General features: G+C 37.2%; 1 protein-coding gene across 2 annotated transcripts in view; it reads left to right on the forward strand.

Moving 5' to 3' along the window:
* The first annotated feature begins 2989 nt into the window (after window positions 1-2989).
* The window catches only part of OPN3 (opsin 3), a 70354-nt gene continuing 48776 nt past the window's right edge, over window positions 2990-24567 (forward strand). Inside the window, exon 1 of one of the 2 annotated variants that reach the window (XM_001377887.4) lies at window positions 2990-3808. In XM_001377887.4, the coding sequence (XP_001377924.1) occupies window positions 3166-3808 (643 nt within the window). In that variant the 5' untranslated portion in view covers window positions 2990-3165. The remainder of the gene's footprint in view (window positions 3809-24567) is intronic. The other variant, XM_016430230.2, reaches the window with a different exon arrangement.

Below are 24567 nucleotides of genomic sequence, written 5' to 3' on the forward strand. Positions count from 1 at the left end.
CACATTATTCTTTCATCTTGACATAGGGATGTCTTTTTGGTCCTCTTCCAGGATGAAGGACAACAATCACCCCTCAAAGATGACCTTGAGTTTGATTTGTTTATCCCTATATAAGTATGTTATCTCTCCCTTTGGAATGTAAACTCCTTGAGAGTAAAGAATGTTCAAATTTTGTCTTAATATCCTTAGCACTTAGTACAGTGACTGGTGCATGTTGTTATATTTCATTTGGGTCTTACTTTTCATGACCCCATTTGGGGTTTTCTTGGCAAACATTCTATAGTGCCATTTCCTTCTCCATATCATATTACAGATGAGGAAACTGAGGTAAAAAGGGTTAAGTGACTTGCCCAGGGTCACATAGCTACATAAGTGTGAGGCTAGATTTAAATTTAGGTCTGACTCCAGGCCTGATGTTCAATCCTTTGAGCCATCTAGTAGTCCTGATTTTGCAGAGTTAATAAAATAAATAATTTATGATTAATTGATTATTCAGTGATACCATCCTATCTTTTAGACATGAAGCCATGTCTTTGTAGCTTATGTACTTACTGCAGTGTTCTAAAACATTTTCAGTAAGTATTTATTGTTAATGTTGACATGTTGAATGTTTGTTAAATTCATAAATGAATGAATGATGACTATGACATCCTCATTAACATAGTCTTCCTAGAATTTTAATGCTGTAATATCATTATGTTAATGAAGATGCTAATATCTCTAAATTTATGACATACAGATTCTAGTTATTTGACTTTTGTAGATGTCAGCCTGATTTGGTTAATGTGGTTTCTCAGGAATTTAAGAAATTGAATCATTGGGTCACTGAAGTAAATCTGCAGAACATCCACATGCTATTGAGAGGGTGGCATCCTGATGAGTTTTATAGAAAGGAGGAAAAACAAACAAAAAAACCCAAATACCAAATATTACTCTTCAAAATTTACTGAGGATTTTAATATTGATGATGTGAAAAAGTATAAAATAATGAGTCAATCAATCAATGAACATTTATTAAGATTTACTATGAGCTAGGCACAATGCTAAGAGCTGGAGATGCACAAAGAAGCAAAATAGTCCCTGCCCTCAAGGTTTTTACAGTTTAGTGGGGTAGATAATATGGAAACAAATATATGCAGAGCAACATACACAGGACAAATAGGGTATAGATTAACAGAGAGAAAGCAGTAGAATTAAGAAGTGTTGGGAAAGAATTCTAGTAAAGGAAAGGATTTTAGTAGGGACTTAAAGGAAGGCATGAGATAAGTAGGGAAGAGGTTCCAGACATGAGGGAAAGAAAATGCCTGAGCCTGAGGTATAACTAATTGCACAATAGCAAGGATCATAGAATCATTTCATTTTAAAGGGCACCTAAGAAATTATCCAGGCTAATGTGCTTCAGTGGATTTGGAATTAGAAACCCTGGGCTCAGATCCTCACTTTGCTACTTACCACCTATGCGATTGCCCTGAACCTGTTTACTAATCTATAAAATGAAAGAAGTTGATGTATTACCTCTAAGGTTACTTCTAGATAGAAATTTATGATTCTGAGATCCTGTGTTCACTTTCTTTCCCCATTTTGGATATAAAGAAGAGCACAGAGGTTATGTGATTTGCCCAGTATCACAGAATGAGTTAAGTGAACCCATGCCTATCATTTCTTAACTTTTAGCCTACACCTCTGGAGGAGGAAGCATTCCTTGAATCTTGAAAGAAATAATATAGAAGAAGAGGGGAATTAACACTTTTTTTATACATGTGCCACAAACACAGGGACCTTGTTAAACTCTAAAATGATAACACAAGTTAGATAACATTCCTCCACTACAAATTGCTAGTTTCTTTCCCTGATATTATTACTTTGTATTAATTTGTCTTTGTACATATTGTTCCTCATAATATCCCTCCAGAATAAAAGCTTCTTGAAGACAAGAACTTATTTGCCTTTTGCCCTTTCACCTTCAGAATCTGCATCGTGCCTGGCTGGTTGTAGGTGCTTAATAAATGCTTGTTGTTTATAGAGGATAGATCCATAAAGGTTTCTTACAAGGTAGCTAGGAATAATCAAAGGTTATGCTCTCCCACAAACTGGTTGTTGCTGCTGCCATCAAAAAGATAAACCTGCTGGGGAGGTACTGAGCGTGACCCAGTATGGCAATTCCTACGGTTCTCAGGTCTATTATCTGCACTATATCAGCTCTGTACAGGACACAAACAGCTTCTGTAGAACATTGTCACAACCTATATTTTTCTCCTACTCCATTTTTTCCCTCAAAATTGCTACTAGGGGAAAAAAGACAGAGAGTGACAATGTGTCCTCAATAAAGTAACTATAGTACATCTGGCAGATTCAGGTTGTGGTCCCAAGGTACACAGACCAAAAACATTTATCTTATTCTTGTGCTGCATTATAGCCCAACAATAGGAGATGGCGACTTATTTTAAAGCATTTCAGAAGGAAGGATTTTTCCTTTGGGGTTCAATCAAGTGTTTAACCTACTTACCAAATATGCTTTTATTTGAGGGAGGGGATATGGGATCATGGAATTATCTAAGTTAGAAGGATCCTTAGGGGTTGATCATCTAGTCCAGCCATTTTATTTTACACATTAGTATACTGAAATGAGGAAGACCTCACCTTGTTAGCGGTGGCATCAAAAATGGCCACAATGGTCCTGTAACATTTTAATTTATTTTCCCTACTAGTAAATGGTAAATTGTCACCACCACTCTCCCTGCTCTCATTTGTTTGTTTGAATGATGGAATGGTGGTTAGGATTCAGGAAGAAAACTGGTTAGCCTGTTCAGATGAGTGTCATAAAAAGGAAAGCATAATGGTATATGATAGAGACTTAGAGGTAGATGATAAGAAGGAAAGAAATAATAGAGTTGACAGATAACAGACAGATGTATGGACAGAGAGAAAGAGAGAGCCAGAGCGACAGGGACAGAGAGACAGAAAATTTATTAAGGTCTTACTAGGCATCAGGCACATAGTAAGAAGTGTCGTGATGTCCTCAGGAAGGAGGAAGACGTGGGTAAAGTGGATTATGCCTGCCACATTTTTGAAAAAGCAGCTTTCTTTTTCCTCCTTTTTCTCTCTTCGCGCGCAAATGCGCAACACACACACACACACACAAACAGATAGGGGTTAGGATGGGGGATGGGGAGGCTTCCTAGAGCCAGATCTGGGGGAGAGTGGGTTGACTGCCTCTTCTCCCACTCTCATTGGCGCCTCTCGTGGGAGCGGCGCGGCGGCAGCGGCGGCGGCTGCTGCTGCTGCTGCTGCTGCAGCTTCAACTCACTATGGCCCCAGTGCGCTCAGGAGCTGGAGCCCGAGCCGGAACCGCGCCCAGGGTGCTGGCAGCAGCTGGAAGCACTTGCTCCTAGGACCGCCAGTTTCCTAGCCATGTACTCCGACAACAGTAGCGACGATGGCGGTGGCGGGTACTGGGGCAGCGGCAGAGCAGGAGGAGCCAGTGGCACTGGGGTTACTGGGGAGCCCGGGCCAGAGGGGAGCCCTCGCCAAGCGCCCCTTTTCAGTCCCGGGACCTACGAGCTGCTAGCGCTGTTGATCGCCACCATCGGGCTGTTGGGCTTGTGCAACAATTTGCTGGTGCTTGTCCTTTACTATAAGTTCCAGCGGCTCCGCACCCCAACTCACCTCTTCTTGGTGAATATCAGTTTCAATGACCTGCTCGTGTCCCTCTTTGGAGTCACCTTTACTTTTGTGTCGTGCCTCAGGAGCGGCTGGGTCTGGGACTCGGTGGGCTGCGCATGGGACGGGTTTAGCAACACTCTCTTCGGTGAGTTGGGATGGAAGGAGAAAACGCTCCTCTTTTCCATTACAAACTTCCCTTTCCCTCCCTTTGGACCATTTCCTTGTCTCTGATTACTCGTCAAATAATCCACTCATTCCCTTTCACCTACTTAGCCCCACATCACTTTTTACAGCTCTCGCAGTCATTCATCCTCTCAGATTTTCCTTCCCATCTGACCTCAGGCCTCATGACTACAAACAGCTTGCCCTCATTTCGCCCAGTCTCTTCGCTTCCCACCCTTCAGATGACCATGACCTCGTTCATACTTCTCCGTGCCATGGCCCTAATCCACAGCATCTATATTTCATTCATTCCCAAATCTCTGGCTCTCTAGCTCCTTTTCTGTAAACTTCTCTTGACAATACCTGCAGGCTCATCAGTTCATTTCTTTGCCCTCACATCCCCCTGGTTTCCCTAAATACACTTAAGAGATCCATTTTTCTCTCTTTGGAAAAAAAAGTGAAGGGTGTAAATATGTAAGAGATTTTTAAAATGTGATTTGCATTTTGGGTGGGGGCATGAACCCAAATAGTGCTTTCCCCAGAATTAGAAGTGAAATACTGAGTTAGCAAGTGATGGATTCATATTACTTTTTGCCTGTTATAAAATCTCCAAGTGGTTCTTTAGAAATCAGTTTCATTCAGATTCTTGTTGCCAGCTTTATCTTGGCTACTCTTGTTCTATTTTCTTCCATGTCAGTTTCATATCATTAAAGCCCAAAGGGAAATTATAAAGTAATTAGGTGAATGAATCAGATGCCAATGAAGATATGCAGGTAACAGTCCTGTGGAATCCGTGGTGGTCTTCTTCGAAGGAGAACTTGAATGTCAATGCAACATTTTCTTATATTGCTTAACCTTAAAGAAAATACAAAAAAAAAAACAACAACAACAATTTTGAGATTTTATATTTTGAATGAATGAAGGCTTCATTTCACTAGAGCTGTAAAAGGAATTGCATTTTTGCATGATGAGAGGAACCTCAATATGTATTTTCCAGGCTTTATAGTTCTTTTTCTGCCTTTCAGGACAGGTGTCAATATTCTAAAACAGTATTAATAATTCACTACTGTTTTTATCATTGCAGGATGTAGAGAACCAATGAGTGTTATAATAATGGGAAATTATTTTCTTTTATACAAAACAGCTAATGCTCAGGTATATTCAGTAATTCTAGTATTTAGTATATCTAGTATATATCTAGTATCTATAATATCTATCTATCTAGATAATCTAGTATAAAAAACTAGCCATCGCTAGTTATACTTCATTTATGAAGCTGAAGAAATACCTTGTAAATCATAACTTTAATCATATAATTGATTGCAATATCAAAGGTTATTTTATTATTAATAAATACTAAATAATATTGTTTAATATATCAAGTAATATTTTAATATAATCAAATAATGATTTCTACAAATAATTAAAGCTTGTGAGATTGGTAGTGTGTGTATACCTAGAAAGCTATAGAAAGATTCCCACGTAACTATCAACCTCTCTTCTTTAGAGTAATTCAAAATACCTGTCAGGCTGTCTTTAGACATTTAGTATAGTTTCTTACAAAGGACACCATGAGTGAAGGCTGCCAAAATAGGTGCCTCAGAGCCATGACCATTTTAGTAGTTATGGAAGTTCCCCCTCCATTTCTCTTAACATTTTTGTTCATTTCTAGCCCCAATTCTGTGGCTGTAGTAAAGGGAGCAAGGGGCTATTATTGGAGGGCTTCATCAAACATCATCAGTTGCCCTTTTTAATTTTTCTTTGGGCATTTAGGGAGCACCTTGGGACTGGAGTCAGCAGGACTCTTTAGATTTGGCCTCTTTGGATAAGGCACTTAACCGGTTTGCCTCAGTTTTCTCAACTGTAATAATAGCTCCTACCTCCCAGGGTTATTTTAAGAATCAAGATAATTATTTAGCATAGGGACTAGTTCATAGTAAATAAGCTCTATATTAGTTAACTATCACATTCTTCTTTTTTCTTCATTTGTCCTAGAATTTCAGTACCTCTTTTTATCTTCCCCTAACTCAGTTGACCACCCTAGAGTTATAATCAGATATAATGAAAACACAAGGCATAGTTTTATCTTCAGTCTGCACTGTTTTTAAGGGCACTTGGTTCAAGGTGTGATGTCCCCAGCTTTCTGTCTTGCATGCATGAAAATTCTCTCTCTTCCTTCATGCCTCTTCCACAAAAGTTTGTTTTTTTTTTAATGTTACTTTCTGTCTAGAATTAATACCATGTATCCAAGACTTGACCAAGGTCATTGCCAGGAAGTGTCTGAGGTAAGATTTGAACCCAGGATCTCCTATCTCTAGGCTTGGCTCTGAATCTTAGCCACCTAGCTGCATAGAATCAAGCTTTTGATTGCCACCCTAACCCAAATTTAAATAGGGTAAGGGTGGAGGGGAAGTGGGAGGTTGAGGCAGGGAAGTGAAGAGATTACCTAAATCATTGCAGATAAGTCACTGGTGGTTGTAGAACTGAACAAGTTCTCAGCAATAGCTAGGGATTTCAGTCTTTGAGAAAAAATCCATGAATTATGCCCCCTGTTTGCAGAATGGGGTAGGTAGGGTAAGGAAGAAGAATCTCTAGTATTGACAGTCATGCTACAGTTCAGCAATGCTAAACTAGTATTAATAATTAATAACTAATAACTAGTATTAATAATAACAATTAGAATAATAATATTTATATAGTGCTTTAATGTTTACAAAGTATTTCACAGTTATGATCTCATTTTGCCCTTGCAACGATCCTAGGAGGTGGATGCCATTATGATAGCTATTTTAGAGAGGAGGAAACTGAGACAAATTGAGGTTAAGGGACTTGTTCAGGGTCATACAGCTAATGTCAGATTGGCTTTCAATTCAAATCTTCCTGACTTCAGGACCAGTACTCTAGACATTGCAGCATTGTATAGCAGAAAATCCAATGAAGTGAAAGTCAAGAGATCTTAGTTTTTGTCCCAGATCTACTACTAACTGGCCATTGTACAAAGCCTTTAATCACCCAAGCCTCAGTTTTTTCATGTTATAAAAATAAGGAGCTTGGGTTATGACTTTACTGTATCCCAAAAATCTTCGTGCAGTTTAAAGCCATTAAATCTACATTAGACTTTTGGGATACCTCATACACTCTCTGGTCACTTCCAATTCTGTGATTCTGTGATACTTTTTATGACTTTAGATTAGGAGATGCCCGTCCAAGCACTTATTATATTTGGAATCAGAAGACCTGGGTTCAAATCTGGCCTCTAGCATCTGTGCAGCCTTGGATAAGTCATTTAACTTCTCTGATCCTCAGTTTCTCCATATGTAAAATGAGGGAGTTGAACTAGATGATCCCATAAGACTCTTCTAGCTTTAAATCTGTGGTTCTTAGTTCAATGTTATTATTATTCAAGCTATAGACTATACAGTCAATAAATGAATGAATAAACAAACATACAAATACTGAACCCAGACTGATTCATTTTAATCCAGAAGAGCAAGAGCCAGCCTCTGGGTTTCTAAAGCAAAATACTTCAATTCTGGTTATAACTTTAAATTAGAAGATATACACATGTACACACATACAGTGTATATACACTGTGTTTGTATGCATATATACACTCATATACTTGCAAGGACATTGTGAAGAGTAAATTTTGGCAAGTTTAAAGTGTTTCATAAATGAATTTATTATTATTGTTTTAGGTGATGCTATTAAATTGACCATTTTAACTAAAGTGACTAATCAATTTTTTTCTGAAAGCCAGTCAATTCAGTATAAATACCAGTTGATATGACTGACCAAATTGGCCAATGCTTGTCTGAGTGCATGTAGAAGTGCCTTGTTTTAGTCTGCTTCAGTAAGCTATTGACTAAAGGGGAGAATCAGATAGCTACTCCCTGATATTGCACTTTTATGGTGATGTAGTGGACAGGAAAGGGGACTCCTATCTGTGTCTGATGTGCTTAGGGCAAGGCCCATGAACAGATGTGGGAAGCAATTGTTACAGCAATCATCAAAGCCAGGCAGGAAGGCAGCAGCTGTTGCCAGTAACCCTGATGAGAGCACTCACCCCTCTCTTCCTCTCCAGAGCTGCCTTTAGCCAGTTTCTAAATGCACAGCTAGTCAGATTTCTGGCCCATTGCTCCTAAATTGCCCCACATATGGCACAACCCACTTTGTTGCCAGGAGGTAGAGTAAAAGAACCAGGAGTCCTTTGTTTGAAAGAACGCGGTAACCTCAGGAAGTCTTTTACCTTGTGTCTATGTTTCTATTCCTCTGTGATTTGAGTAACTGATTGGAGCCTTGAGGAGTGATCTATATTGTAAACTTCTGAAAGCATCAAGGCACAAGGTACACCAAAGAGATGTGGAGTGATGATATTGTGTCACAAAGTCGGCGATAGCTATATCCTTGACAATGCCTTTGGAAGCCTTATTATCTTGAACAAGCCTATGTTAACAGTCAAGGAATACTGACTATTGCAAAGTATGCCCTAGTAAATTTTACAGGGTCATGCTCTTCAGCCTGACTTCCCCTTTGCTTCCACAAATTTACAGCTTTTTCTTACAAGATATTTTCAAATACTGGTTGTTGAAATGAGATTTGGGAGTGTCTTAAAAATGATCAGTTAATTCAAAGTTATTCAAATTAAATGACACATCCATGGTTCTCATTAAGTTAGAAAGATAGTAAGAGGCATTTTGGGCAACCATCCTGCCCTGAGGCAAGATCAAACCCAAATCACACAAGCCTAAGAGTCTTCTTTTCAAATATTCAATATTCAGAAAAGATATGCATATACTATGCCTTTTTTCCATAAGGATGTTGCAAGCGCATGTATGCACGAATCTATATTTCTATGACAATAGATCTTTATGTAGTCTAAGGATCTATAACTTAATTGGTGTGAGAACACTCTCCACTACTGCAGATTGCAACATTTCTATGACTTAATAATTTTGAGATATCGCAGGAGAAAAATTCATCACCTTGCGGCTAACTTCTCCAAAGCTAGGTAGCATGGTCCTGGGACAACAGAAATGAAGTCTATTACCTAGTCTCAGCACCTTTCCATATTGGCATGTTATTTTAGTCAGGCATTGCCTTTTTATTTCAAGTACTGTTTTAGAAATATAAGGTCAGTAACTTTTTTGTTGTCTTCTAATATAATTTCAGTAGTCTTCTCTTATTTTTAAGAAATTAAGAGATATGAGAAGAGTCATAATGATTTGTTTTAGCAAAGGTCTACATTGAAAAAACAAGTCATGTCCCAACAAACTACAAACTGCTGTTGCATGAAATTACTTTTCTCTTACATTTATAATTGTTTGTGATTGTTTTCACTCTTGAATTTTCTTCCAGAGAAAAGTTCCAGTCACAAATGCATGGATAACACATTATCACATTTACTTGTATGATGAAACACAGAAATGAAAAACAGCCCAGTTTTTGTATTCTCTAATATGATTAGAGGTATTCTATCATGTTTTGTGCTACTGACCTACAAGAATGAAATCATATTATAAAAGGGTAATGTTTGGTAAGCTAGACGTTATGGCTCAGATAATGTTTGGATCCAATTTAATATCACAAGGGTGGGTTTTATTAAAATAGGATCCCATCTCAACCAAATCTTGGGTATAGAGAGGTTACATATACATTTCCATAGTGATGGCAATACCATACTTCCTGACCTTAGTAAGGAAAAGACTGAAGTACATCTCAAGAAAAACTTCATGGATTTATATCAAAACACCAGAATCTTAAGTTCTATTTTTAACCCATGGGTGTAACTTGCTGAATTTTGTCATTGGATAAAGTATGCCACATTAACCTACTTCCTGATATACTGACTCCTTAATTTTAGTTATGCATGTGTAACTATTGGCTTTCCCATAATACCTCTTTCAGAATGCTCACCACTCTTTTTTTATATCATTCTTTTTCTTCCCATTCCCATTCCAATCAGTTTCCCCATCATTAAGCATACTCTACTATTCCCTTTGGAGCTTCTACTTTATTGTTAACAAACTCCTGTACAACCTTGAACTTTTCAATGTGTATTTCCTTTACCTCTTTGCTTTTAAGACACTCCTGTATGATCACACCTATTCCATATAACCATCTCTAGTTGTGGTCATCTTTTCTTCTATTCTGGATAAATCTTAGGTCCATGAGCACCCTTCTTGTTTCCTATTTTGTTTTCTAGGCCTCTTTTTCCATCACCACATTTCAATGGTCCGTTCTCCTTCAAGATCCAGGCAATCCATTTATGCTATCCTCTTTTTCATCTTTGCAATTATCATATACCAATCCCCATATCATTCTCCTAATGTTCATGGTAACTTTAATGTGAGGCTTACAGTCTTCTTTTTAACTTCATCTCATCCCATCAGGAAATTTCAAATCATGTTGTGAGAGCCCTCTGACAACTGACTACATAATTTATCAACTTCTTTAATTTCAAAGATCTCCATATCACTATTGTCAAAAATGAAATTCAGTGAAAGGTAGACTGAGGCAAGTTCTCTGTGAGCAAGATAATAATTTGTTAACAGAGACACTACCTGCCAATAGTTAGTGGCTGCTTCATTTAACCAAAAGACTACCAAACAGAACAATAGCTACTCTTTTATAGTTTTGGGGAATATAGAACAAAGAACAGAACAAGTTAGGAGGGTAAAAATATAATTGGTTTTAGAGTTGGTGATATCATGGAGTTGAAGACAGAATGACATTACATACCTGAGGCACCAGGGACAATATGATTGGCTAGAAGTTGAAAATGAGGGTCTAATAACAACCCCACCCCTTTTTTCCTACTATGAATAAGAAAGATTTATTGTTTGAATCTAAAACTCAAACCTTCAAAGTTAGAGATAGTGGGCTAGCTTCTTATGGATGGCCAACCAGACATCCTTAAAGGATGGTTTGGTGTTATAAAGATATTAGTCTGTAATCCCTGATGTCCACCTGCATTCCCTGAGGACAACAGATTTTCTTGAGGGAAGAACAGAACAATGATTACAGGAGAACTGGATTTCTAAACTTATCTCATTACAATCAGCTAAATTTCTGCACTAAGTTCAAAGACCAAAACCATGATTCGGGCAGTTACAGGAACAAATACATTAACTGTAAATTAGACCAATATAGAATACTGATACAGAGTAATCTTCTCACTTCCATAGTTCAGCCACAAAGGAAAATAGTCATGACTTGGACTTAGCTATCTTTCAGAATTGTGTTGCCTCCAAGATCTACATCTTTGGAATTCTATCCAACTATAATCTCTACCTCTCCCTTTTCTATGTACTAAATGTACTAAAGTTACACTTCATTTTGATTGTGATCTTGGGTCCAGTGATCTATCTTGTCTTCTAGGTCCATCTTCCTGACACTCACAGGCTTAATTTATATTCATTTTGAGCTTGGATACCATTTTTTAAATGATTTACAAACATTTTTATTACCAATATTCCAATAATGTCTGATAATTATGTGGTTCCTTCGGATTTGAAGAATTTTATCTATATAATCTGTTAGGATTTTTGCAAGCAACTTTCTGAGGGATTTACTAATGGCAGAACTATCACCATTTAACAGAAAACAAAACTGATGCATGTAGGAGTTGTTACTTGGTGCGATTCTTATATATTTAGTTCAGTGTCACAATCAATATCCAAATTAAATTTCTTTCCATAACCCTATTTCTCAAGTACTAGGAAGATGTTCTTTGAACTCTTTGAGGGCATATACCATCCCCCCCCCTTTTCTTTTCTTTTTTCTTTTTTTGCTTTTCCTTAGTATTTCTTTTTGAAAATATTTTTCTTTAATTTTCAAATATTTCTTTTAAAATATTTTCCATGGTTACATGGAATTTGTTCAGCTATTCCCCAATCAAGAGACACCCCCTCATTTTCCAATTTTTTGCCACCACAAAGAGTATGGCTATGTTTGTTTGTACAGCCATTTTAAATTATTTCTTTGGGGTACAAACCTAGTAGTGATATTTCTGGATCAAAGGGCATGCATTCTTTTAAGGCCCTTTGGGTATAATTCCAAATTGCCTTCCAGAATGGTTGGATCAATTCACAACTCCACCAGCAATGTATTATTGTCCCAATTTTGCCACATCCCCTCCAGAATTTACTATTTTCCTTTATTGCCATTTTGGACAATCTGCTAGGTGTGAGGTGGTACCTCAGAGCTGCTTTAAAAAATAATAATTTATTTAGAATATTTTCCATGGTTATATGATTTATTATTTTTATTCCCCCTCTCCCTCCCCCCTCCCAGAGCTGACAAGCAATTCTACTGGGTTTTACATGTATCATTGTTCAAAACCTATTTCCATATTATTCATATTTGTAATAGAGTGATCTTTTAACGACAAAACCCCAGTTATATCTCTATCAGATCATTCGATTGATCATATTTTTTTTCTGTGTTTCTGCTCCCACAGTTCTTTCTCTGGATGTGGATAGTGTTCTTTCTCATAAGTTCCTCTGGATTGTCCTGGATCATTGCATTGCTGCTAGTAGAAAAGTCTTTTACATTTGATTGTGCCACAGTGTATCAGTCTCTGTGTACAATGGTCTCCTAGTTCTGCTCCTTTTGCTCTGCATCAGTTCTTGGAGGTCTTCCCATTCACATAGAAATCCTCCAGTTCATTATTCCTTTCTGCAATATAGTATTTCATTACCATCAGATACCACAGTTTGTTCAGCCATTCTCCAGTTGAAGGGCATCCCCTCATTTTCCAATTTTTTTTTTTTTGCCACCACAAAGAGCGCAGCTATGAATATTCTTGTACAAGTCTTTTTCCTTATTATCTCTTTGGGGTATAAACCCAACAGTGGTATGGCTGGATCAAAGAACCGGTATTCTTTATAGCCCTTTGCATATAATTCCAACTTGCCTTCCAGAATGGTTGGATTAATTCACAACTCCACCAGCAGTGTATTAGTGTCCCAATTTTGTCACATCCCCTCCAACATTTATACCTTTCCTTTGCTGCCATATTGGTCAATCTGCTAGGTGTAAAGTGGTACCTTAATCAGGAGGGATTTAGAACAGTTTTTCGTGTGATTATTCATAGTTTTGATTTCTTCATCTGATACCATGAAATTTCAAAGCTTTGCTAGCTTCCGCCCTATAATACATTACCCCTATGTTCTCAACTTGTGGATTCTAGACCCTGGGTAACTTTCATCATCTAATTTCTCCACCCTAGCTCCAGAGCTGCTGAGTTTTACTGGGAAATTAAATTGATTTCACTCACCATAAATCAATGATAAATAACCTCAGTTGGCCCTTGTTACTTCCTTGACAATCTTCCTACAATGCCTGTAACTATTCCTTATCTCATTCTCTACTATTGTACCAAACATTTTCTTTTCTCCCTTTGCTGTACAGCTATACTTAACAGCTAATCATGAATCATATAGTCTGCTTCTTTAGGTTTAGATTGAGAATATACTATTGTGAATTCCCTCAGTTCCTCTACTTTGTTCTTCAACCCTTCTCTGTATCATTGTCCTTCCTTTTCTCCAGGTACTGAGGAAGAGTTATACTTACTCACTATACTTACCCTTTAACCAATCCTTCCTCCCATTCTTTCCTGCTTTCTTCATAACTTTGCTCCAATGTCTCCTCTCAGGCATGAATCTTCAATGTCTCCCTTGCCACGGACACCTTCCTATCTGCCTACACACTTGTTCTTGTGTCCTCAGTTTTAATATAATCATTATTATAAAATAAAATAAGTCCTTTCTTCCTGATCTATCTACTGTTTCTTTACTGACACTGGCTTCCTCTTTTTTACCCATTAAATTCCTACTGAGACTCTAAAGCCAAATGCAAATAATACCTCTTCCAGGGTGTCCTTACTTATGCCTCCATTTGGGGATCACTTTCCCACTCAGACCTCATGTGGACCTTATTCTGCAACTCCCTGTTGTTCTTATGCCTCATTGTAGATTATAGCTGTCTGGGTTAGTGTTTTGGTGTTTTGTCTCCTACTAAACTCTAAGTCCACCAGAATCATATTGTGGTATTTCAGTGTGGCACTGAAGTCTCCCAGGGGTGCAAAAGCTTTATCTGAAAAGTTCAGGCCTTGGCAGATATTTCTAATCTGGAAAAGCTTAGTGAATGGCTGTAGGAACAGCCAGCTTAAATTCAGAGAGACCCATCACCAGTCTGCTGCAGTGATACATTTTTTGGTCACAGACATTCTTAAAGCTTATCTACTAAATTGTAGAGGAATTGCAGTCTGCATTGGTGGCAGGAGTACCCACATTGATGAGATCCCACAGATCCTTGAAATACTGAGGAAGCTTCTGGATTGATGCTTACCTACCACCTCCTAGGTTGTCAGCTATTTAAAGACTGGAACAATTTTTTATTGAACTTTGAATCTCCCAATCAACTAGCACAGTTCTCTCTGTTATAGGGTGGTCTTGTATTTTTTCCCCCTGCTTTGTCTTCTGATCCCATAGAGTCAGCTAGATGTGGATCTGGAGCCAGGAAGACTTGAGTTCAGATGTGACCTCAGACAGTTTTTAGCTTTGTAGCACTTTTAGGCAAAATCACTTAAATTTTGTCTGCCTCAATTTCATTAACTGTTAAAAAGGATGATACTAGCACTTACCTCCCAGGATTATTGTGAGGATCAAGTGAGACAATATTTATAAAGGGCTTAGCACAGTGGTTAGCACGTAATAGGCATTTGATAAATGTTTTCTTCCTATCCCTATGACAGTGGTGCTACCCTGAACTGTTCCCTCACCCCACAAACACATTCCTTTTTTTTTTCTTTTACTGTCCTTTGACTTTTTTTTTAACCCTTACTTTCTACCTTTATTGATTCTAAGGAAGAAGAGTGGTAAGGGGTAGGCATTAGGGGTTAAATGAATTGCCCAAAGTCCCCAGCTGGGAAGTGTCTGAGGCCATATTGAACCCAGGACCTCCCATCTCTAGGCCTGAATTTCAATCCACTGAGCCACCCAGCTGCCCCCTCCAACATTTTTGAACCAAACATCTCAATGGAATCTGATACAACTTTTGCCCCAAATGGAGTTCATTATCTCTCCCTTGGAATTTGCCCAGATTCTGACCTTTCACATTTCTATTTCCTCTAGTCACCCAGTTTTGCAACCCTTGACTCCTCATTCTCACACCTAATTGATAGCCAGTCAATTGACAACTTTAAATTTGTACCTCCACAGTATCTCCCACATCATCCCTTTTTTTCCACTCACATAACCATCTTCATAGAGGCCCTTTTTACCTCTCTCCTGTTCTATTGAAGTGGTAAGATCATTGCTTTTCTTGCTTCAGATATCACCGTACTTCAGTTCATCTACAGCAACAACCGAGACCAAAGCGATACTCTTAAAGCAGAGATCTTAAGATGTCACTCCTGTACTCAAAAAATTCCAGTGGCTCCTTATGACTTCAAAGAGTCAATAAAAACTCCTCTGGCCTTTGAAGCTTCTCACGAACTGGCCCCAACCTATTTTTTCAGCCTTATTCAACACTTAGCCCACTTCATAATAAAATCCAGCCCAAAAAGGCCTTCTCACCATACCTCATACACAACACTCCAAACCCTTCTCCATTCATTTTTCACTTAACACGGTGTCTGGTACATAGCAGGCACTTAATGAGTGCTTATTGAAAGATTGAAATATTTCTTGATTGCTGGTCCTCCATGCCAGGAATGTACTCCCTCCTCACTTAGCTTAAAGGCTACTCTCTACCCCTGCCCTTCAACTACATCCAAAATCACTTTGTATTTTTTCATGGACTTTGTATGTACTTTATATTTATATATATATATATAAATATATTTAATCTTCCCTAGCTGGATTGTAAATTCTTTAAGTACAAAGAGTATTTCACTTTTGATTCTTATCCCCAGCTTAGCACAATGCTTGGCACATCACAGATGCTTTAATAAATCCTTGTGGATCATTTACCCCATTTCCATACTCAGGCCCAATTTGTATTTCTTACTCATAGCTTCTTACTGGAAAAACCAGGCAGGCCCTTTCCTTTCTTGGATATAGAGTAAAACCTTACACTCTCAGTTCTATCACAACCTATTTTCAACTATTGGCCCCAAAACTCAGATAACAAAAATCTTGGTACCTCCTCTCTTTGGTTCTGTGTATTTATTCTGTTGTCTGAGCCTCCCACATGCAGTCTCTCCCTCCTCTCCTTGATTTTAATGCTTTTCACTATCTTCATTTGGTTTATCCTGGGTCTGCTTTTCTTTATGAAGACATACTTTCTTTACAACTATTACCCAGGTATCATCACTCTCTAAATCATATGGGTGACCCAGAGAACTTTTTTTCACCATTTGGAGTCATAATAATACCAAACATAGGCTTTGGGGCATATTAAAGAATTTTCATTCCATTGACATACCTTGTAGTGTCAGCATCAATGATATCCTGATATCCTTGAATTTCATTTTATTGATTTTCTTAATTTCTTAATTGTTGATTGCCTGATTCATTACACCCACTTCCTCTCATCTAGGATCATCTCACCATCTATAGTTGCTTTTTTGTTGGCTTTTTGTTGTTGTTGTTTTTTTAAACCATAAATCTGCTCTAAGAAAGGAAACATTTTATATTCTCTAAAAATATGCTATCTAAGTGAGTTAGAAGCTACTTTTATTATTCCCTTTTTGGATGTCCAGTTACTATCTTTGTTGATACTTTATTGTTAACTGTCACACAATCAGCTATACAAATAACATTAAACATGACCCATTTATTTAATTCCATGAATTCAATTTTGTTGTTGCATATTTTTAATAATTCTTTACTTAGTAAGCTTAAGTAGCCTCCTAATGCCTCTGGAATCAAATGCATACTCTTCTGCTGCCATTTAATGCCCTTCATAATCTTGTTCCAACCTGGCTTTCTAGTCTGATTTCACATTAGCATCCCCTCATCTCTGAAATAGCCAGTGCTATTTCAGCCAACATGACCTACTTTTCTCTCTCAGTATAGAATATTCTATCTCCCTTCCCACCTTTACATTTACTCTACATCCCCCATGCTTGGAATGCTCTCTGTCTTTACCCTTCCCTTTTAAAATCCCCAGCACCCTTCTAAGTTCATTTGAAATATCAGCAACTACACAAGACCTTTCCTGATTTCCTCCCTGAACTTAACACTCTCCCTTTACCCTAAAATTACCCTGCACTGATGTTGTATACTTTTCCTATTTTTTCTTTTAATTTGTGTCTGTTGACACAACAGAAAGTAAATTCTTGGAGATTGGTGTGTCTTTGTGACTCAGGTGCCTTACATGGTAGCTAGTGCATAGTGAGATGTTAATAACTACTTATTGAATTGAAAGAAAATTGAATGAAGGCCCTATAATTAGGAGCTCAGCTCACAAGAAGTTAAGGTTTCATGCATTTAGCATTGATTTTGTTCAAAGGCCATCAAGAGTTTGTTAAAATCTCAGATTATTTTCCAGATCTTTGCCACTATCTTTAGCACCATTACTTTCCTGGATTTTCTGGGTTCTTTGAGACTGAGTCTATATAAATCATCTCTCTCCTCTCAAAATCAATAGAAAAATGAATTAAAAAGTAGAAGGGGGAGGATATCAAAAAATCCACCAATTTTTGTTTTTGTTTTTGTTTTGCAAAATAACTAATTTAGAATGACTGTCTCATTGAACTGACTCCATTGACTGAATGCTTTTGATTCTTGTGAATGCAGTGGTCTAATTTAAGTGTTGGCATAAAGAAAAACAAAAATAAGAAATATAATTGTTAAAATAAGAAATAAGATTTAAATTGTCAAAAATAGGAAATATAAAAAATGAAATAAATCTTATTGTTAAAATAGTTGTATATATATATTTTTTTTCTGTATCATATTAACCCTGGAACTTTACAAAACTAACTTGCAAAATGATTCATCGGCTTAAGATATAGGAGTTAATTGAAATGAATTGAGTTTTGTCAAGAGTGGCTTCTGTTATAAAAAGGGTCAGTTAACATGTTTTAAGCAGCTCAGAAAAAAGGTCTAAATTAGAGACTCATTTGAGGGGAAAACTCAGAGAGGGAGTTTGGTATCCTAGAAATATACTGCTCTAGAGAAAAGTTCAGAGGAGGAGGAGGAAGAGAATGCCTGGAACAGAGTTAAGAACTACAACAGGAAATCTGCCCCCAAATAAAAGTTTCCTTTTAAAAGGAGAACTATTTCAAATTGATCATCCCATGAACTTAAAGAAGAAGGTGGACCCTTCTCAACACTGGGGAGAAGAATTCTGAAGGAGGTCTTTCATCTCTAGATGTCTTCAAGCTGAGATCAGATTATCAATGATTAGGGATATTTTTTAAATTATATTTTATTTGATCATTTCCAAGCATTATTCATTAAAGACATAGATCATTTTCTTTTCCTCCCCCCACCCCCCACGCCCCATAGCCGACGTGCAAATCCACTGGGCATTACATATTTTCTTGATTTGAACCCATTGCCATGTTGATAATATTTGCATTAGAGTGTTCATTTAGAGTCTCTCCTCTGTCATGTCCCCTCAACCGCTGTATTCAGGCAGTTGCTTTTCCTCGGTGTTTCCACTCCCATAGTTTATCCTTTGCTTATGAATAGTGTTTTTTTCTCCTAGATCCCTGCAAATTGTTCAGGGACATTACACCGCCACTAATGGAGAAGTCCATTACGTTCGATTATACCACAGTGTATTAGTCTCTGTGTACAATGTTCTCCTGGTTCTGCTCCTCTCGCTCTGCATCACTTCCTGGAGGTTGTTCCAGTCTCCATGGAACTCCTCCACTTTATTATTCCTTTTAGCTCAATAGTATTCCATCACCAACATATACCACAATTTGTTCAGCCATTCCCCAATTGATGAGCATCCCCTCGTTTTCCAGTTTTTGGCCACCACAAAGAGCGCAGCTATGAATATTCTTGTACAAGTCTTTTTGTCCATTATCTCTTTGGGGTACAGACCCAGCAGTGCTATGGCTGGATCAAAGGGTAGGTATTCTTTTGTCGCCCCTTGGGCATAGTTCCAAATTGCCCTCCAGAATGGTTGGATCAGTTCACAACTCCACCAGCAATGAATTAATGTACCTACTTTGCCACATCCCCTCCAGCATTCATTACTTTCCTTTGCTGTTATGTTAGCCAATCTGCTAGGTGTGAGGTGATACCTCAGAGTTGTTTTTATTTGCATCTCTCTGATTATAAGAGATTTAGAACACTTCTTCATGTGCTTATTAATAGTTTTGATTTCTTTATCTGAGAACTGCCTATCCATGTCCCTTGCCCATTTATCAATTGGAGAATGGCTTGATTTTTTGTACAATTGATTTAGTTCTTTATAAATATGAGTAATTAAACCTTTGTCAGAGGTTTCTATGAAGATTTTTTCCCAATTTGTTGTTTCCCTTCTGATTTTAGTTACATTGGTTTTGTTTGTACAAAAGCTTTTTAGTTTGATGTAGTCAAAATTATTTATTTTACATTTTGTGATTCTTTCTATGTCTTGCTTGGTTTTAAAGCCTTTCCCCTCCCAAAGGTCTGACATGTATACTATTCTGTGTTTACCCAATTTACTTATGGTTTCCTTCTTTATGTTTAAGTCACTCACCCATTTTGAATTTATCTTGGTGTAGGGTGTGAGGTGTTGATCTATTCCTAGTCTCTCCCACACTGTCTTCCAATTTTCCCAGCAGTTTTTATCGAATAGTGTATTTTTGTCCCAAAAGCTGGGATCTTTGAGTTTATCGTATACTGTCTTGCTGAGGTCTCTTTCCCCCAGTCTATTCCACTGATCTTCCTTTCTGTTTCTTAGCCAGTACCAAATTGTTTTGATGACTGCTGCTTTGTAATATAGTTTAAGGTCAGGGACTGCAAGGCCCCCATCATATGTGGTTTTTTTTCATTATTTCCCTGGATATCCTTGATCTTTTGTTCTTCCAAATGAACTTTGTTATGGTTTTTTCTAAATCAGTGAAGAAGTATTTTGGTAGTTCAATGGGTATGGCACTAAATAGATAAATAAGTTTGGGTAGGATGGTCATTTTTATTATATTGGCTCGTCCTATCCATGAGCAGTTAATGTTTTTCCAATTGCTCAAGTCTAGTTTTAGTTGTGTGGAGAGTGTTTTGTAGTTGTGTTCATATAGTTCCTGTGTTTGTCTCGGGAGGTAGATTCCTAGGTATTTTATTTTGTCTAAGGTGATTTTGAATGGGATTTCTCTTTCTAGTTCTTGCTGCTGAGCTGTGTTGGAGATATATAGAAAAGCTGATGATTTATGTGGGTTTATTTTGTATCCTGCAACTTTGCTAAAGTTGTTGATTATTTCAATTATCTTTTTGGTTGAATCTCTAGGATTCTTTAAGTAGACCATCATGTCATCTGCAAAGAGTGATAACTTGGTCTCCTCCTTGCCTATTTTGATGCCTTCAATTCCTTTTTCTTCTCTAATTGCTACTGCTAGTGTTTCTAGTACAATGTCAAATAGTAGAGGTGATAATGGACATCCTTGTTTCACTCCTGATCTTATTGGGAATGCATCTAGTTTATCCCCATTGCAGATGATATTAGCTGATGGTTTTAGATATATACTGTTTATTATTTTTAGGAATGACCCTTCTATTCCTATGCTTTCTAGTGTTTTTAATAGGAATGGGTGTTGTATTTTATCAAATGCTTTTTCTGCGTCTATTGAGATAATCATGTGGTTCTTGCTGGTTTGCTTGTTGATGTGGTCAATTATGTGGATGGTTTTCCTAATGTTGAACCAGCCCTGCATCCCTGGTATAAATCCTACTTGATCATGGTGAATGATCCTTCTGATCACTTGCTGGAGTCTTTTTGCTAGTATCCTATTTAAGATTTTTGCATCTATATTCATTAGGGAGATTGGTCTATAGTTTTCTTTCTCTGTTTTTGACCTGCCTGGTTTTGGAATCAGTACCATGTTTGTGTCGTAAAAGGAGTTTGGTAGAACTCCCTCTTTGCTTATTATGTCAAATAGTTTGTATAGTATTGGGATTAACTGTTCTCTGAATGTTTGATAGAATTCACTGGTGAATCCATCAGGCCCTGGGGATTTTTTCTTAGGAAGTTCTTTGATGGCTTGTTGGATTTCATTTTCTGATATGGGATTATTTAAGAATTCTATTTCCTCTTCTGTTAGTCTAGGTAGTTTGTATTTTTGTATATATTCATCCATATCTCCTAAATTGGTGTATTTATTGCCATATAATTGGGCAAAGTAATTTCTAATGATTGCCTTAATTTCCTCTTCATCAGAGGTGCTGTCCCCCTTTTCATCTTTAATGCTGTTAATTTGCTTTTCTTCCTTCCTTTTTTTAATTAGATTGACCAATACTTTGTCTATTTTGTTTGTTTTTTCAAAGTGCCAGCTTCTTGTCTTATTTACTAAATCAATAGTTCTATCACTTTCGATTTTATTAATTTCTCCCTTAATTTTTAGGATTTCTAGTTTGGTTTTCTGCTGGGGGTTTTTAATTTGATCGCATGATTAGGGATATTTTAAAGAGGATTACTGTTCAGATACTGGTTAGACCCAGTGACAATTAGTCCTCTTCCAACTCTGATTGTCAATAATCTCCATTTTGCAGATGAAGAAACTGAAGGCCAGAAGAGTTCAACAATTTGCCTTGCCTCACCCAGCCAGTTAATGAGTTGGCTGAAACTAAAACTCACCTTTTCTCAAAGTTTAGTGCTTTTTTGACTGCTAAAGTACCTTTCTAAAATAAAGGATGCATTCAAAGGATACCATCATTGGAAACTAACCATGGTAGGGACACTAGGGTAGGAATAGAAATGTTTCAAGATGGCAGATGAGGGAGGGACTATCATAGAAAATTATCATAAGCTACTAACCAAAATGGTACCATGAAACAAAATGTGAATGGGGAAGAGTCATAAAGTGAAAGGAAGGAAAAAGAGTGCATAATTTTAGGAGAAATGGGAGTAGCAGCCCAAATTGTGATCAAGCAGGGAGGGTAGAGATGAGGACTTAAGAGGAAAGGGAAGACTCAGAGGGAGGGGCCTTGCCAGAGATTGGGTCTGAAGTGTATGGAGACTAAAAAGGTGCCCTTCCCCTCCATCATCTTTTTTTTCCCCCTCCATCATCTTAAAACAGTGCCAAGGCATTTCACAATGGGAACATTTTAAAAGTACTAAATCAGATTTACCTATTTTAGTATAAGCTTTTATAGTGTGTGAGTGTATGTAGTATATACCTTTGAGTTTAAATAGTTAAAGGTAGTTTTATTTATTTATTTTTAGGAACTGAGCTCTGGAATATGCATGTCATTCATTAAATATGTATTTGACCATCTGCCAACCAAATTTCTTTTTTTACCTCATATTTATATCTCTTTTCAATGTTTACAAAGTTTTTACATGCATTATCTAATTTCATCCTCATGATAGACCAAGGAGGCATGTACTCTTATGACACCCCATTTTACAGATGAAAAGTTGATGTTCAGAGAAGTCTCATGATATACCTAGCAAATCATACAGCTAGCAAGTGTCTGAGGTACAATTCAAACCTACAGTGTTCCTGACTCTGGGGGCCTATCCTAATTTTTTACCCATTTTGTCAGGTTGCCTCATGGTTTGCCGATACCTGAAACTCCTTGAAATGGAGTTGATGCCTTTTATTCTACAATTAGAGATGAGGTTTAAATTTTAAAAATTCAAGAAGAGTTGAAAGGGACCTTTGAAGTAATCCTGTATAACCCTTACCTGAAACGATCATTATTTATATAGCATCTCCAACAAAGGGGTGAGGCATTGGAATCCAGTTTCTGACATAATTTTTAGAGAACTCTAATTGTTACTACTTCAAAATATGATTCTGTGTAACTTCTAGCTGTTAATCTTAGTCTTCATTTTTGGTCTTAAATAGAATAAGTTTACTCCTTCTTCCTTTGAATAGTTCTTCAAATATTTGATAATAGGTATGAGAGAGGGAGTCCACATAGACAATTTTCTTTTCTCCAGGCTAAATATTACCAATTTCTTCTGGTGGGAAATGTTGGTTAAATTTACCCAAGGATTGATATTTTATATTCGTTCAACTAAAATGTAATAGGTCAATCTACCAACAAATGTAAATCAAATCAAATCTTACTCTTTTGATGGGGATGGAGGAGGCATGACAAAACTATAGGCACTGAGGGCATGAAGGAGGGGAAGGAATGGAGTAGGAAATAGAACAGCAAAGAAAATGTCAGTAAACTTTAAAGATAAGCTTCAGAGCTTTATAGTTGTATCCAGTGTCAACACTACTTACCAGAGACAAATAGAAGCCATCTTCCAAGGTATTTTCTATATGGATTATAAGTAAAGTCAGTCATACTCAACACTTATGAGTAAAATTAAAAAAAAAAAAACAACCAACTTTTTATTGTTTGTTTCAATGTTACAAAATTATGGATGACAGAGAAAGCTGCTCAATTATACAACAGATTATTTCCCAGATAGCATGTTAATTGAGTTATCACTTTATATTTCACCTTTATCCCTTGTTTTCTGCCTACACACATATAAGAAGTCTCTCTTTGTGGGGACATGATGGACTGGTGGCACCTCCAGTTACAAGGCTCCCTGCTTGGACTGCCAACTAGGACTATAGCCAATGGGTTCAATTGAAGGCATCCTTCTAAATACTATGGGCATGTGGTTATTGTAGTAACCTTATCGAGGTTTGGCAACATTTCCAGGGATTTAAACCTTATAAGAAAAACTCATAACCAATTCTCAAATGAATCCATGATTTTGTCATGCAAATCCAGTGGAATAGATTGAAACCATCTATGCTTGTCCATTCTTTGCAATTTTTGTCATGGCACAGGGAAGGAAACTTATAGGTCATTTAATCCATCACTTTCACTTTACAGATGAGGAAAATGAGATTAAGAGAAGTCGAATGCCTGACCCAAGATCACACAGCCAGTAACTGGAAGAGCTTGACCTTTGAACATAGGGCCTCTAACTCCAGAGCCTCCATGGTTTCACTATACTGGACTGTCCTCCCATAAATTTGCCACTAGAAGGCATAACACTTACTATATACGTGCTTCACTATTCTGATTTTATAGTTAAGGTAAGGTGACATGGTGGACTGAGTATGGGACTGGGAGTCAAGAAGATCTGAACTCAAATTCTGCTTCAGACACTTACTGACTGTGTGACTCTGAGCAAGTCATTTGACTTTTCCCAGCGCCTGGGTATGATAATAGCACTTATAGGGTTGTTATGAAGGTCAAATGAGATAACCTATATAAAGCACTTCCAAACCCTAAAGTACTATATAAATATTATTATTACTAATTATTACTCTTTTTTAGTGAGTTACTCAGTCCCACAACTAATAAAGAGCAGAGCTAGGACTCAAATCCAGAGTTCTGTCTCCAGATCCATTTTTTCCCTTCTGCTACAAGTTTCTTCTGAAACAATAAAACATATATTGTTTAAGAAATGAACAAAGAATTCAATTGTGTAAAATCTTTAAAAGTACACTTAAATAACTGTCAAAACTGCAAATATTAGTGGGTGGAGTTTTTATGTGGGAACATTTTTAATGGATTATCTCTCCTTTATGCTATTTTCACATCTGAAGAAAAAAAATTACTATAACATATACATACATATATATATATATATATAAACACACATGTATGCCATAGCTCA

This window comes from Monodelphis domestica, chromosome 2, assembly GCF_027887165.1.
Source record: "Monodelphis domestica isolate mMonDom1 chromosome 2, mMonDom1.pri, whole genome shotgun sequence".
In the NCBI taxonomy this organism is placed as follows: Eukaryota; Metazoa; Chordata; class Mammalia; order Didelphimorphia; family Didelphidae; genus Monodelphis; species Monodelphis domestica.